Source organism: Octopus bimaculoides, chromosome 16, assembly GCF_046866305.1.
Source record: "Octopus bimaculoides isolate indiv1 chromosome 16, ASM4686630v1, whole genome shotgun sequence".
NCBI lineage: Eukaryota > Metazoa > Mollusca > Cephalopoda > Octopoda > Octopodidae > Octopus > Octopus bimaculoides.
In genome coordinates, this window is record NC_142943.1 from 31,461,049 (window position 1) to 31,478,736 (window position 17,688).

Sequence of the window (17,688 nt, forward strand, 5' to 3'; positions counted from 1 at the left end):
GTCCTTTCTGCCAAAATGTGAAGCAAATATTATTAATTATGGCAGTAAGCTAGGAGAATAATTAACATATTGGATAGAATGCTTGGTGACATGTTTTCCAGTTTTATGGTTTTAGTTCAAATGTTACCAAAGTTGACTTTGTCATTCATCCTTTAAGGTTGATAAAATAAGTATCATTTGAGCACTGGGGTGTCCAAGTAATTGACTAGCACCCTCTCCTTAAAACTTTTAGCCTTGTGCCTATAGTAGAAGGAATTATTGATATTACTATTATTATTAAGCATCAAGCCGACCAAAATGCTTTGTGGCATTTCATCTGATTCTTTACATTCTAGGTTCAAATTCTGCTGAGGTTGACTTTACTGTTCATCTTTTTTGGGGTTGGTAATTAAGTACCAGCTGAGTACTGGGGTCAATGTCATCAACTTACCTGCTTTCCCAAAATTCCAGGCCTTATGACTCTAGTAGAAAGTCGGTGAGCTGGTAGGATCATTTGTATTTCATCCATCTCACATTCTAAGTTCAAACTCCACTGAGAATTTCTTCACCTTTCATTTTTTTCCGTCCTTGTTTTTGTATACATTTGCTGCTTTCTTCCAAGGAATCTAATGCTCTTAGCTTAGTTTTTCCTTGGGGCTGGCCAGATTGGAGCAATCCTCGAGTATACCAGCCGAAATTGCAAAGATAATCTGGAACTTGACTGAGGAAAGAAAACTTCAAATGACCCATCCTTGTTTTCTTTGTATTGTCTGTCTGGATGTTTTGCGTTCTTGTCCCATTTTTGTATTTTATATATATACTGCCGGACTGGCCCTTGTGCTGGTGGCACGTAAAAAGCACCCACTACACTCTTGGAGTGGTTGGCGTTAGGAAGGGCATTCAGCTGTAGAAACTCTGCCAGATCAGATTGGAGTCTGGTGTAGCCATCTGGTTTCACCAGTCCCCAGTCAAATCATCCAACCCATGCTAGCATGGAAAGTGGATGTTAAATGATGATTGATAGGCATCCAGCCATAGAAACCATGCTAAAGCAGACAATAAAGCACGATTTAGCCCTTGAACTCTTAGATCTTGTCAAACTGCTCAACCCGTGTCAGCATGGAATGCAGATGATAGTGATGCTATATAATATATGTGCGTGTGTGTATATAATGTGTGTGTGTGTGTCTATAATGTGATGCTATATATTATATGTGCTACTAATACTAATGAGTAGTAAGAAGTAATTAGTAATAATTAGTGTTAATAACTCTATATTAAAGAATGTAGTTGTAAATACATCAAATAAAAGATGAAATGGGTGTAGCTGGTACATCTTTGATCAGTTTTGCTTGATCAGGACTCTACCTGGGGTTAAACAACATACAAATTATAGCCACTAATAGTAACTATTTAGCATTAATAAATAATTAGGAATAATTAGTATTGATAAACCGTTTAGATAATGTAGTCTTAAATACATTGAATAAAAGATGAAAAGGTCATGGCTGGAACGTCTTTGATCAGACTTCCACCTGGTCACGACTGTTTTTGGGGCTAAAACGACGACACCAATTCCCCTATTTCTTCTCTCTCTCTCTCGCCTCTGCTCCACCCTTATCCACCCCAGGTCCATGGGAAGAGTGGATATGCAGCATGTTAAGAAAACATCCTCCTTGGCTTTGTGTTTTTCAGAATTGTCCTCTTCTTCTGTTTAATGAAACCCAAGAACAGGTGGGTGATCTTTCTCTACCTTCTAGCACTGACTGCATACTTGGCATTTTTTTTTTTAAAGATTTTTGTATAGTTTTTTTTCTTCCTTTTATATGTTTTTGTTTGATTTTGATTGATTTCTTTTTTCATTTAGTGTATATTTTTTGTTAATTTCGTGTTTATTTTCATTATTTTGTTATTATCATTATCAAGGTGGCAAGCTGGCAGAATTGTTAGCATGCTGAGCGAAATGCTTAGCAGTATTTCTTCTGTTGCTATGTTCTGAGTTCAAATTCCACTGATGTCAGCTTTGCCTTTCATCCTTTCAGATCAATAAATTAAGTACCAACCAGTCAAGTACTAGGGTCGGTATGATTGATTGTCCCCCTCCCCACAAAAATCCAGGCCTTGTGCCTATAGTAGAAAGGATTATTACCTGTACCAGTGGAGCACTAAGCGCACCGTTCGAGTGAGATCGTTGCCAGTGCCGCTGGACTGGCTCCTGTGCAGGTGGCACATAAAATACACCATTTTGAGTGTGTCAGGGTGACACAAGACTTTTGATATTAACATTATTCATCACCATCATCAACTTCAATTAGTGTCTGTTTTTGGTGCTCGCATGGGTTAGATGGTTGGATAGAGCTGGTAAGCTTGAGAGCTATACCAGGCTCCCATCTGCCTTGGTTTGGTTTCTATGGCTGGATGCCCTTCCTAATGCCAACCACTCCATAGTGTCTTTTATGTGTCACCAGCATGGCTGCCATTAACATGTTACCAACACAGGTGCTTTTAACATGTCACCAGCCTGGGCACCTTTTTGTCTGATTTCAGCACAAGCCAGCAATTTTGAAGGGAGCAGGTAAACTAATTATATCACTCAAAGGCAATGTTGGCATCAACAGAATTTGAACTCTGAAAATAAAGACCTGGAAGAAATATTGCTAAGCATTTTCTGTGGCACAGTCATGATTCTACCAGCTTGTTGCCTTCTTATTAATAATAATAATATTATTAACATTTTTTTATTATCATTATTTTATTTGATGTGTTTGTTTATTTAGTTTTTGGTTTCGGCATCTACGGGCATGGTTCAAATACTTTGCATGCTTTTGTAGCATTTTGCTAGAAATTGTCGAAATTTTCTATAAATGTATGTGTACATGCATGTGTGTTTATGCGAGTATGTATGTTTACATATTTAAATGTGTGTGTGTATGTATGTATGTTATCAATCAGTTTCATTTCTGTATTTCTTGTCAATAGAGAAAGAGCCGGACTCTAGCATAGATTCAAGGCTCCAATATGTATGTATGTATGTATGTATGTGTGTATTTATGTATGTGTGTGTGTGCATGTGTGTGTGTATATGAAAATGTTTTTTTCTAATATTTTCTACATGTATTGAAAATAACTGCCTTGCTTTCTTTCTTTCAGAAACTTTTTAATCAAGTTATTTTTTTTCCATAGTTTTGTATGAATTCCTTGTGGCTATTTTTGAACCTTTAAAGTTCCTTGATTCATCAGCAATGTATCATGCCATACAACACAAAAAAACAAAACACTGGGGTCAATGTAATCAACTAGACCCATCCCACCAGAATTTCAGGCCTTGTGTCTATAGTAGAAAGGATTATTATTATTATGTTGACAAACTGGTAGAATTTTTCCCACACTGGACAAAATGCTTCGTGGCATTTCTTTTAGCTTTTTATGTCCTGAGTTCAAATACTGTTGAGGTCAACGTTATCCTTTCATCTTGTTGGGGGTTGAGCACTGGGATTGATGTAATTGATTAGCCCCCTCCCCCTCCCTCCCAAAATTTCAGTCCTTGTACCTATAGTAGAAAGGATTATCATTATTAATATTGTTTTAATTGCAGAGTATTTTGAATTTTTACTTTTATATAATTTGATTTGCCTTTCTGGTGGAAAATACTAATTGCTTTTTAGAGACAACTAGTGTCATAATCTGAGATGTCTGGCTTAGTAGATGTTTAGATTTGATAATGATGATAATTATAGTGCTACTAATCTACCATACATACCATACATGTGTATGTATTATATATATATATATATATATATATATATATATATATATATATATATATATATATATATATATATATATATATATATATATAAAAAACTTTAATATTTCTTTTTCTTTTATTTACTAACTGACATTATAACTTTGTTCAGCTTCAGAACATGTCTGCCTTACATTAGATAAACAGTAGACCATGTTCAGAAGTTAACCATTTAAAACTAGCAAAGCAGGTTCAATCTCACTCTGCATACTGTAGGGGACCATAGGGACACACTGTCCATCTAGCTGTAAATAGATATCACTACAGTGCACACTTCACCTTGCTGTAACTAACTTCAATATCATGAAAAGATGTAATCCACTTAACTGCAAATAGGTACCATGAGAGTCTACTTAACTGTGAAAAGCTACCCTGAGAAACTAGCTGTAAACAGGTACCATGAGAAAGTGCTGTCCACCTGGTCATAAATAGGTTCCATGTGTTGATAGTTTACCTGGCAGTAAATAAGTACTACATAGAATTAACTTACTGTTGTAAGGATATGTAACAATGGCATTGTGTAATGGATATTACATTATTCACCTACTGTGCTGGGTTCAAATCTAGTCATGGCTATATAACTCAAGGACACTTTGGAGTGAAGTATAGTTTGTTGCTCTAAAAACTCCTGGATAGCTTCATCATAAAGTAGACTTTATTTCACTTTCATGTGATAAATAAATGTAGAGATGTTAGTACACATTGATATTTATATGATATTTTCAAATTGTCAGCAATAGCTGGGATTGAACTTGGTCTTCTTTTTTAATGTTTTTAACTTGATTGCGGTTGCTTTACTAATTCAAGATATAATCTTAACCATATAATTTTGATTGTGTTCTAGTTAGGTTCGGAATGAAATATTTTATAGCAGCAAGTCAACAGTTTACTGACAGCATTTATATCACTGTGTCCATAGCACACTGATGTAAAATCATTTCATGTTTTATCACTGTCATATCACATCATATCATATCTTACTTAACTCTTTTGACACCAAACCACCCAAGGTTTCTTCTGCTACTATGATAAAAACTTCTTTCCTTAAAATGATCTAAATTAACACTTTCCATCAAAATTTCATTTTAAATTCTATTCCAAATGCTGGCTTAATAATGGCAGATGTTTCATTGAATTCTTCATTATTTTCAAAGTTAATTGAAATGAAGACAGTGGGTTTCATCAGAAATATGGTAACACAAGGGTTAAGTACTTGTTCAAAGTCTCAACCTGCTGGCTTTGTTGGACAATCTGATGAAGGCTGGTGAGCCAAAACTTTAAGGTCACTGTCATCTCTCAATGCTGCAAAGTTAACTATTATTGCTTGCTTTTCATTTCTCCTCTTTCTTCTGAATCCTCATTACATTTGTTGTTTATATTGCAGGGTTACCATTCCATTCGATGTGAATCTGACAGTAGAAGGTATCACTTTGCCGTGTCTGGTAAAGCCTTTTCTGTGCTGAAGACATACTTCCCCCAGTTACTAAACCAGGTAAAATAATCATATTTATCAATTTTGAACTTGGCACCCTTGCCTGACTACGTGGCTCATGATATTTCAGTGGTTCTGTTGATACATATATTGAGTACTGAGTTCCTGGCATCTGTCTGAGAGGTCATCTCTTCTTGTCTTATCATAAATGAACATCTGACTGATTGATAAATCTTCAATTATAAACATATCACAGCCACTGAATCGCAGACCTACAAACTTATCATTCAAACCATTACTCACCAGTCCACCGCTTTGTGAGTGAAGCCACTGCCTGATGCCTTCACTCGCAAAGATGCTGTAATGTTTGGCTCATAGACATAGTGTCTTTACTCAAATCTTCACTTGCCAATCTGCTATGCTCACTACTTCACAGACGCACAAACTTTCTCACCAACTCGCTACAGCTACTAGATCACAGCAACACTGTCTCCTCACACAGGACAGAGAGAGAGAGAGAGAGAGAGAGACAATTGAAAGAGGATATTGTGTCTGTGATTCAATGGTTGTGTTATGTTGGTGAGTGAAGTTTGATGATTGGGTACCTGTGAACCAGTAGTTGTGGTTGGTTGGTTGGTAAATGAAGGTTTGTGAATAAAGTATTGAGTACAGTTGTCCATTCTTTTCCATAGTAGAAATGACAACATCACTGCTGATAGGTTGCATATTTTGTAGAAGTGAGCACAAATGTGAACAAACACACATACATATATGACAGTTTCTTCCAATTTCTGTGTACTAAATTCACTCACAAGGCTTTGGTTGGTTTGGGGCTATAGTAGGAGACATTTAGTTGATTATGTGTGTGTACAATTGGTGTACCTATACTGTGACCAATTCCAATTTGAATTTCTTTCTAAAGGTCTGCGAAAGAGGAACAATATTTGCCAGAATGTCTCCAGATCAAAAGGCTCAATTAGTGGAGAAATTTCAAGAACTGGAGTGAGTTTCTGTTAAATTCCTTTGAAAATGGTCTTGAATGTTTCTCAAACCCTTCTCTTACTTTCTTTAACTCTTTTGATACCAATCCCACCGACACCACTTCTTGTTTTAATGCGATTTAAGTTAAAACCTTCTGTCAAAATTTCATGTTAATTTATGTTTCAAACACCAGTTTAATAATGACAATTGTTTTAGTAGTAAATTCTTCATTATTTTCAAAAGTAATTGATACAATAGCAGTGTATTTTGACAGAAATATGGTAACGAAATGGCTAATAATGACAATAGTTATTTTATTAAATACTTCATTATTTTAAAAATTAAATTGTAAATTTAAAAAAAAAATGTATAGTAACAAAAAAGGATTGAATTACTTTGTTTCTGTTTATAAGATACATAATTAACATCAAATGGTATGATCATAATTCTGTAATATGTGCATCGTTTTCTCATAATTTCTGATTCAAATTTTAAAGATTTATCATAATTGTATTATACTATAGTAATTGCTTTGATCCTACTTGTAAGACATGTCATAAGTTAGATATCTAAGCACCTCAAAGTTGACAATTTAAAAATCTGGTCATATTTAGTTATGACCATTTGTGCTGGCACATGACAAAACCCTTCGAATATCATAGAAATACATAATGTATTTCTGTTAAGATATGAAACTTGATTTGGGGATTTATTGCTTCACCATTTTGACTGTGACACCATTTTTCTCAGTTGTTTATTTAGCGACACCTGTCAGGTGTCATCACATTTGTGTTCTAAGTTCAAATTTTACTGAGGTCAGCTTTTCCCTTCAGCCTTTGAGAATCGATAAAATAAAGCCCCTGTCAAGTACTGGGCTTAATTTGCTCAACTGTTTTCCTGCTTTCCCCAATTTCTGGCCTTGTGCCTATTTTAGAAATTATCATTTTAAGCCAGCGAGTTGGCAGAATTGTTAGCATGCCGGACAAAATGCTTAACAGCATTTCTTCAGGCACTTCATGTTCTGAGTTCAAATCCCACTGAGGTCAACTTTGCTTTCCATCCTTTTGTAGTTGATAAAATAGAATACCAATTGTGTACTAGGACCAATGTAATTGACTGTCCCCTCCTCATAAAACTCCTGGTTTTATGCCAAAATTTGAAAGGCACCAAGCTTTCAGAATAGGTAGCTTTTTGGACAAACTACTAAACAGCATTTTTCCAGCTGTACATTCTGAGTTCAAATGCCATCAAGGTTGACTTTTCCTTTCATCCTTTTGGAGTTGATACAGTAAGTACCAGTTAAGCACTGGGGTCAATGTAATTCACTCACTCCCTTCTCCAAAATTTCACCTCTTATGCTTGTAATAGAAAGGATAATAATAATAAATAATAATAATTATTATTATTAGACTAATACTTCTGTTAATGCCCATAACATTACTATTATTAATAGCAGTAATAAGCTACATGATGGTGCTCATTTAAATATTTTCGTTGATATTCCTCCTATAGGTATGGAACTGGTTTCTGTGGTGATGGTGCTAATGATTGTGAGGTAAGTCTTGAACATTCTACATTTTATTTTTTACAGGAATCCAATAGAAAGATGGAATAAAATGTTAATCAACCATTTTTACTAATATCAATTAATTCAGTCTAGTCAAACGAGAATTAGCATTCAACACTATCTCACCCTCACTCCAGTGGTCATGTCTGAAAAATCTCAGGAATGGTACCAACATCATCATTTAACATCCACTTTTCACTGCTTGTAAAAGCTAGATGGTTGAGACAGATTTTCTGCAGTCAGATGCCCACCTTGTTGCCAACCCTCACCTGTTTCCAATCAAAGTAATATTTCTCTGTGGTCAGACATGTTTTTTTATAGAAGACTGGAAATGAACAGCCTTGTTTGATGATAATGATGAAGACGATGATAATGATGCTCATCTAGTTGTTTTCTAAGAAAGCCGATAAGGTCCAGGTCTCTAATCTCTTGAGAAGGACTGGTTCAATCAGTGTTCTAAATGTTTGTCTACCTTTACTATCGTCATTATTGATAGGACTGATAATAGAGTCTCAGTGACTGAAGTGTTGTTGTTGTCATAGCTGTTCTTGTTGCCTTCTACCTCTGTTAGAAGCCATTGTAATCCATCTGTTTTTGTGTATTTGCAGGCATTAAAGGCTGCCCATGCTGGTATCTCTCTGTCAGAGACTGAAGCTTCAGTTGCTGCTCCTTTCACTTCCAAAAACCAAAACATTGAATGTGTTGTAACTGTGATAAAGTAAGTTACTTTGTTGTTCATTATTATTTTGAAGACTTTTGGTGTTGTTATTATGATGGGGCTGAATATTAGTTGTTGTGTCTTGGACACTGTTTCTGTGAAAAGGCATTTAGTGAAGAATGATAATAATAATAATAATTCTTTATACTATAGACACAAGGCCTGAAATTTTGAGGAGCTAGTTGATTACATGAACTGCAGTGCTTGACTGGTGCTTATTTCATTGACTCTGAAAGAATGAAAGGCTGTTGACTGGTAGAATTTGAACTTAAAAAGAAGCGATCAGATTGATGTAATCAACTTCTCCCCCTCCCCTCAAAAACTACTGGCCTTGTACCAAAATTTGAAGCCATTATGATCACCATAACATCTATGTCATTCCAGGGAAGGTCGAGCTGCTTTAGTCACCTCTTTTGGTTGTTTCAAATACATGGCCCTCTACAGCATCATCCAGTTTGTATCAGTGCTCATTCTTTATACTGTGAGTATCTACTACAACTTACCTTCTTCCGTTTCTATTTCTACATCTAAATCTCTCTTCCTTGCTTTCCATTTTTCTGCTTACCTTCCTACCTACCTGTTTCAACATAACTGTAATATATTATATACAAACTATGCCATTTTAATCCTGAGCAATGCCGGGTATCTCTGCTAGTATATATATATATATATATATATATATGAAAGAAGGTTTGAAAATGCACTTATTTTTTAAAAATATTTATTTACTTAACCGGTTTCACTTTTTTAGAAAAAGATTATCAAAAGTCTTTGAGAATAATAAAAAATGTTAAAAAACAGTTCGAGTATTAAAATGCATATATACATTCTTTGATGATAAAATATATTTAAAGTATAAAGCTTTGTATGAACTTTGTATTGTTACATACTGATTATCACACATTCTCTGATATTAAAATGAAAATGTTAAAAACAGTGTATGAAAATACACATATGGAAAAATACATATACATATTCTTATACATATTCTTTGACAATCGAATAAAGTTGAGGAGGAACTGACCTGGCTTTTTTCTCTTGTGTATATTGAGGGAATGTTTTACTGTCTTAAGATACAGTATGACTGGCTAGCTGGGGTGGGAGGGAAGAAGAGTTAAAAAGGATTTTTTAATTTTATTTTTGGTTGGTCTGTGACAGTCTGTCATGGTTCACTGGTTTTTGGGACTGGTTTTGTGCACATCTCTATGTGTGTGTGTGTATATATGTGTTTGTGTCCGTGTGTGTGTGTGTGTGTGTGCCGTTTTTATTGGTCCCAGAGTTTATTGTGGAATGTGTATATGAGTGTGTGTTTGAGTGTTTTTGTGTCGGTGGGGATGTTAGGTGTGTGTACGTGAGAGTGTGCGTATATCTCTTTGTCTGAGTATGTATGTGTTGTTTTGATTGTCCTTGTGGTGTGTGTGTGTGTGAGAGCAACCGTATGTGTGTGTATGTATGTGTGCATCTGTGTGTGTGCGTGGGAGTGCACACACACAGATGCACACATACATACACACACATACGCACACATACGTACACACCCTCACACATACATACGGTTGCTCTCACACACACACACACACACACTACAAGGACGATCAAAACAACACATACATACTCAGACAAAGAGATATACGCACACTCTCACGTACACACACTTAACATCCCCACCGACACAAAAAACACTCAAACACACACTCATATACACATTCCACAATAAACTCTGGGACCAAAAAAAAAACGGCACACACACACACGGACACAAACACACATATATACACACACACATAGAGATGTGCACAAAACCAGTCCCAAAAACCAGTGAACCATGACAGACTGTCACAGACCAACCAAAAATAAAATTAAAAAATCCTTTTTAACTCTTCTTCCCTCCCACCTCAGCTAGCCAGTCATACTGTCTCTTAAGACAGTAAAACATTCCCTCAATATACACAAGAGAAAAAAGCCAGGTCAGTTCCTCCTCAACTTTATTCGATTGTCAAAGAATATGTATAAGAATATGTATATGTATTTTTCCATATGTGTATTTTCATACACTGTTTTTAACATTTTCATTTTAATATCAGAGAATGTGTGATAATCAGTATGTAACAATACAAAGTTCATACAAAGCTTTATACTTTAAATATATTTTATCATCAAAGAATGTATATATGCATTTTAATACTCGAACTGTTTTTTAACATTTTTTATTATTCTCAAAGACTTTTGATAATCTTTTTCTAAAAAAGTGAAACCGGTTAAGTAAATAAATATTTTTAAAAAATAAGTGCATTTTCAAACCTTCTTTCATATATATTTCCACTCGTACGGTATTCCACAACTTTACCTTATTATATATATATATATATATATATATATATATATATATATATAATTATGTGTATTTCTTCTATCTTAATGAATAAAAATTCTTAATAGAAACCAATGTAGCAAAGAACACAAAATAACTGTGGTTTAGTTCCTGTTTTAAGGCAGGAACTCCTTGAAATTTTGGGTATTTGAGTATATTTAAAAATTTAAGGAATGGAGAAAACGCATGTTATAATTGCATACTTTATTCCTATATATATATATATATATATATATATATATATATATATATATATATATATATATATATATATATATATATATATATATATATATATATATATGCTTTCGGTGTGAATGGTTTTGTTATATGGAGCCGTATTTTATAATCCTGTAAATAACTATAAAGGTATTTTTATATAAGCTTAAAGCTTATTGGCGATCACTGTGCAATGACTAAGGAAAATAGTCTAATAACGGGGCATATAAGCTCTTGACAGAAAAAAGATGGCTTTCCTATACGTGTATCTGTGTGTGTGTATATATATATATATATATATATATATATATGCGCTACATGTTAATCTATAGACTACATGTAATCTAACTGTCTACCTACATTTTTATCTTTCAGTATGCAACCAATCTTGCAGATTTCCAGTTCCTTTACATTGATTTAATCATCACAACCTCTGTTGCTGTTCTCAGTAAGTTAGACCAATTATATATAAATATATATGTATATAATACCATTTGTATATTACACATACACTTATTCACACTCATATACTTAGACACACACACGCACACACACACACACACACACACACACTGTTGTTAGTGCCTAAGCATAACCTCTATGTACATTAGAATGGCTATCATGCTGTTTTATTTTTATATTTATTCTTTCTCTTCGGTTAATATTAAATTCTGGAAAATGTTATTTCAGACATGATTCTACTTTAGAGTTAGACATAGCTATTTTGATAGAACTAGTGGGAAAAAAATTTTTTTTATCCATATAAAGAGAAAAATTAACAATACGTATAACAGTTTAAGTGCAATGCATGAAACTTTCAGTCCTTTAACTCACTTATGTAGCTTTACTGTGAAATGAAAAAAAAAAGAAACAATCTGTAACACTCAAGAAGACCTGTCCTCCACAGCAGAAGTGTTAAGACCATTCCCTCCTGCGAGACTCCGTATAAAAAGCATTCGTACTGGTGCCATGTAAAGGGACTCATGCCATAAAATTGTTTACGGTGAGGTGGTACTTTCAAGACCACCTCACCGTAAACAAAAATGTACTGGCAATCTGAGGTTCAGCCTTTGTTAGTTTGTCCCATGTCTTCCTGGATGTCTTCCTTCTTCCAAAAATTCCATCTACATTAAGTGATCAGTGCTTTTTTTGTACTGCTGTTCTATTCCATATATATCATATGCCCACAATAATACAATCGTCTTTGTTGCACCTTACATCTGATTCGTCTCCTCAATGCATTTCTAGTTTATTGTTCATGCACACACATGTATATGTATATATTTATGTATATTTTCAGTGGGTTATACACAGTCCAATAACAAGTTAGCTGTGAAGAAACCAGCAGGAAGTCTCATCAAACTCACCAATATATTTTCTATACTCTCACAGATACTTGTTGTTATATGTTTCCAAACTTCTGCATTTCTCTACCTACGAAATCAAAGCTGGTAAGTAAAACTCTCGTTTCTGTTTTATCTAAGGTCTGTTGTTAATGTATTATCCATTTCTAGTAGCTGTTGTTACTTCCATTTTAACAAGTTCAAATCTTATTGCTGCAGCTATAGTGGGGCATGTTTTAACAAAGGTCATAGCTCTATTTCCTCCATTTGAGTAAGAGACATTTTGACACCATCAATGTGGTGTTGCTGATACGACATCAGATACTTAATGTTTCTCCTGTTCTCCCCCTCTTCCCCCTTTTTCTCTAAGTATAGAGCATATTTCTCTATGTTTATGAGAAGAGGGAAAGCCACTCACAAGGCTTTGGTTGGCTCGAGGCTGTAGTAGAAGACACTTGCCCAAGGTGCAACACAGTGGGACTGAACCCAGAACCATGTGGTTCTGTTACTTGAATGTATTCCCCTGTCCATCATATATCTTCACCATTTTCTTCCTATATCTCTCCTACTGAGATAATCATGTCTCCTTTATTGCAAGACGTTTATTTCTGTCCGTCTGCTCACACTCTAACCTCTCATCTGGCGCTGGGTCACTTTCCTCAATACTGCTTCCCACCTCAGTTGAAGGATCTTGTCTTGGCTGATGCCAGTACTGCCTGGCTGGTATCTGTGCCAGTGGCATGTAAAAAGCACCATTCGAGCGTGTCTGATGCCAGTGCCACCTGACTGGCACCTATACTGGTGGTACATAAAAAACACCATTTGAGCATGGCATATAAAAAGCACCCACTACACTCTTAGAGTGGTTGGTGTTAGGAAGGGCATCCAGCTGTTGAAACCTTGCCAAATCAGATTGGAGCTTGGTCAGTTCTCAGTCAAGCTATCCATCCCATGCCAGCATAGAAAGTAGATGTTAAACAACAATGACGACAACGATGATGATGATGATGACTGCTGCTGGTGCCATGTAAAAAGCAACTGGCACCTTTTAAGTGGTTGGCCTTAGGAAGGGCTTCCAGCCATAGAAATCAGGCCAAAGTCAGTAGAGCTTGGCACAGTTTTCTAACTTTCCAGCCCCTATCAAACCATCCAACACATGCCTTCATCATGCAAAACACATGTTAAATGATGATGATGATGATGATGATGGTGATGATGAGGGTGATGATGGTAGTGGCGGTGTAGTAGTAGTGGCAGTATAAACTTTGTAAAAACCATCTTTTCTGTTTTTCACCCTCTCTGTTGTAGGTATAAGCCTGTAAAGAAGATCACCAGTGATGATGTTGTCAAGTGTTCCGAAACCACTCTTATGTTTTTAGTATCCTCGTTCCAGTACATTTTTGTAGCTTTTGCTTTCTCGAAAGGACCACCTCACCGTAAACTATTTTATACAAATGGTAAGCAGCTTTTTTTTTCTTTAAATTACATGTAAAATAAACTATGTGTGTTTGTGTGTGTATCTCTCTGTGCCTATTTCTCACACATGCACAACACTAAGACATTTTGATATAAAAAAATAAAGATAGGTAGATAAACAGTAATACATATTTAATGTTATAAAAATGAGCTTTGATATGGAATAGATGATGGTGAAAGGGTTATGTATATATATATTTGAAATAATACAAATATGTTCACAATGCTGGTGTTATCAATGACGAAATCTTATTGCAATCACTCCTTCCACAATGCAGCTGTTATCAGCATACTTTGTTATCATCACTCTTGCGATATTATTGTTATCAACATACATTGTCATCATCACTCTTGTGACAGTATGAATGAACATAGACTGTGTAAGAATGAGAGTACTATTTTATATTGCTGGGGACAACACAAACTCAGTAGTGCTGGTGCCATGAGAAAATGTACCCAGTACACTCTGTAAAGTGGTTGGTGAATGAGTGGAGATAACCTGGGATTGAGAAGACCCTTGTATTTTTTCTGAGATCATGACAATTTCTCTAGGGATGTTCCCTTGATAAAATATCTCCTATACACTCAGTAAAAGGGTTAATGTTAGGAAGGGTGTCTAGTCATAGAAATCATGCCTTAAATAGAATGAAAATGGACAATGTAGGGCTGAGAGAACCCTTTAGTCTTGCTGTGGGCAAAGCATCCTCTCCAGTGCTGGTACTATGATAAAAAGTTCCCAGCATTGTTAAGAAGAGCTTCCAGCCATAAAATCCCCACTAAAAATGGAATGTAGGAGTGAGATGAGGTATGTGGCATGTCTTGCAGGAAAGTAACTCAAAATAAATACTGACAGGTTGTGACGACCTGTTGAATCCGTACTAGTCTGCTCAGCTGTAAATGAGTAACCCTGTGGTGGATGAGCCTTCTGATCTGGAGGAGCGTTGGCGTGCTCACCTATCCAGTGATGTGACATCATACGAAAGCTAAAACGATGCAAAGCGTATTATGATCAGCGATGTATAACATCTGAAAACCCGGTCAATCACGTGAAATATATGTCCATGAGTCCATCAGCTTATGTATATTTTGCAAAACCTATTTCTTAATGTCAGCAAATTTACTGTTCACTATATAAATGAGGTGTAAATATTAACAACATTCTACTGCATAGTGTTATTTTATTCTGTCTAACAACTACTACTAGTGCTGCTGCTGCTGCTACTACTACAGTGATATTTGCTACACCTGTTCCCATTGACACTATTACTACATTGATATATATTCTTTCTATTTACAGTACCATTTACATTCGTTACTGTACTATTAGTTGGTTTCACACTACTACTTCTGCTTCATCCATTTTCATTTCTGACTCAATTTTTCCAGGTATGATATTACTGTCTTTATTTTATTATTATTATTATTAAGTTGACTAACCCCCTCCAAATTTCAAGCCTTGTGCCTATAGTAGAAAGTTTATTATTATTAAGGGCAGAGACCTGGCTGAATCGTTAGCATACTGGGTAAAATGCTTAGCAGTATTTCATCTGTCCTTACATTCTGAGTTCAAATTCCTTCCATCAAGGTCGACTTTGCCTTTCATCCTTTCAGGGTTGATAATATTTGATATTCTCTTTGATTTTCTGGTCCTGAATGTCTTATAATCATTCTGCACTAATTTATAAACATGAACTTCAAATTCCTACAGCTGCCAGACTACTTTACTGGTATCTTGCACAATACAGTATTAATAAACTTGATATCTAAAATATGATAAATTGAAATATGAAATAGAATTTATTCTTATGTATGCATTGCCTGTGGATATTAGCACATAATTTTCACATTATATGCATATAAGCCATGGGCTGGTGGTCTATTCACCTCCAATTTGATTCGGGTACATGATGTTAATAAGCCATAATAATAACAAAACATAGATGTTCATCACTCCTGAATGGGATCTGGGGTGAGTTATCTCACCTTCCCGTGATTTTCAGGTGTTTTAACATTTGACGCCTTGAGGAAGTCATCTCTACCAGGCCAAGTGAAGTCCTACTGGCAAATACACAAAGCATGTACTTTGAGTATGTGTAGTCAATAATGTCTAGAATGTATTTGCTATGCTTTATCACATGAACTAATATTCTCTTGTCCCATTCAACCGGTGTCTCTTCGTCTCTCTGCAGATGGTCCCCTTTGAAAATACTCATTTCAAAATGATCCTGTTGGTGATAATAGTATGCAATGCTGTTAGTTGTTTATTTATTGAGGTAAGTGGTGGTGGCTATTTTTGGTGAACTGGTACTTGTAGCTGTGTAATCACACAAACATGCATTCACACACACACACACACACACACACTCACACTTATACATAAGCACATTCACACACTCTCAAAAATTGAGCTGGGCAAAAGCAGGTATACAGTTGCTTAATATGAGTGGAATATTCTTTTCATTTCTCTATTTTAAACCTAAGAGATACACAAGTTGACTAAAGGGATCTGTGGGAGATGCCTAGTACATTGGAAGCCCCCTTTTTTTGATTTCTGGGACTTAAAGTGAATGCTTGGACCACAAGCTTTTCATTTTCTGTATACCGCCTTTTGCTCACCCCTCTATTAACATATGCTCATTTGCATGCATACACACATACGTATAAAGATACTCACATACAAGTTGTAGACATATATTTATGGGCTATTTTTTTGTCATGCAACATTGCCATGTTTTGTAATTCATTCTTGTAATGTGGTCCTATTTGCTGACCTTGTAGCAAATAAATCATTCCCAGCAGCATCATCATTTAACGTCCATTTTCCTTTCTGGCATTGGCTGGACGGTTTGACAGGAGCTGGCTAGCATCAGGCTCCAGTTTTCTGTCTTGGCTTGGTTTCTAAGGCTGGATGCCCTTCCTAATGCCAACCACTATACAGAGTGTACTGGATGGATTTTACATGACACCTGCATGGGTGCTTTTATGTGCCATTGGTACAGGTGCTATTACATGCCATGGCATGGGTACATTTTGTGAGCTCACAAGACAAGGAGCTCTCCGCTGAGAGAGTAAGTACAGGAGGGAGGGGAGGGCATAGCTGTGAAGGACATGCCTGTCTGTATGGATGGCCACAATTTTACTTCGCTTACTGTGATTAAAAGGGCTGTGGATTTACAGAATCAGTGGAGCTTCAAAGGTAATGGATTGTGAAAAATCATTAATTGAAGAGATTCCTTTGTTAGCTTTTGCTGATACGGGAGTGGGGGGGGGGGGTGTGCTTAATTTTTATATTTCTCAGTATATAGTTTTATTTCTGTTTTTTTTTTATTAATTAAAAATAAAAATGTATTGGGAAATGTTGTTTAGCCCTTGGCCAATTCTGATAGAGCAGACTTATGATCAAAGGTGTTCTAGCCATGATCATGCCATCTTTTATTCAGGCATAGCGTATCAAGGACTACATTATCTAATGTATAATATAGTGGTTAGTATTAGTGACTGTATATTATCGTTGCTTAACTCCAGGTCAATTCTGACTGAGATGACCTATGATCAATGACGTTCCAGCTGTGACCATCCTATATTTAAATCAGGAATGGTGTATCAAGGACTACATTAATTAATGTACAGTATAATGTTATTTAGCTTTATATGGACCTTAACTGAGCAAACCTGTGATCAAAAGGGTTCCAACCATGGCCATTCAGTCCGATCTGCTTTTTTTCAAGGGTATATTATGTTCTTTTCATAACAGCAGAATTTGATTTGAGAAGAATTTGGCTGCTATTTTAGTAGAT

The 17,688-nt window shown here is 35.6% G+C and overlaps 1 protein-coding gene across 12 annotated transcripts in view; it reads left to right on the top strand.

The window, feature by feature from the left end:
* Positions 1–17,688, top strand: part of LOC106878470 (polyamine-transporting ATPase 13A3) — an 84,432-nt gene that overhangs the window by 63,972 nt on the left and 2,772 nt on the right. For 6 of the 12 annotated variants that reach the window (XM_089364428.1, XM_089364432.1, XM_089364436.1 and 3 more), the window contains 11 exons: positions 1,675–1,713; positions 5,169–5,276; positions 6,139–6,218; positions 7,710–7,752; positions 8,373–8,482; positions 8,867–8,963; positions 11,448–11,520; positions 12,373–12,523; positions 13,724–13,872; positions 15,189–15,277; positions 16,081–16,164. In XM_089364428.1, the coding sequence (XP_089220554.1) occupies positions 1,675–1,713; positions 5,169–5,276; positions 6,139–6,218; positions 7,710–7,752; positions 8,373–8,482; positions 8,867–8,963; positions 11,448–11,520; positions 12,373–12,523; positions 13,724–13,872; positions 15,189–15,277; positions 16,081–16,164 (1,023 nt within the window). The remainder of the gene's footprint in view (positions 1–1,674; positions 1,714–5,168; positions 5,277–6,138; positions 6,219–7,709; positions 7,753–8,372; positions 8,483–8,866; positions 8,964–11,447; positions 11,521–12,372; positions 12,524–13,723; positions 13,873–15,188; positions 15,278–16,080; positions 16,165–17,688) is intronic. The other 6 variants (XM_089364430.1, XM_089364434.1, XM_089364438.1 and 3 more) reach the window with 1 other exon arrangement.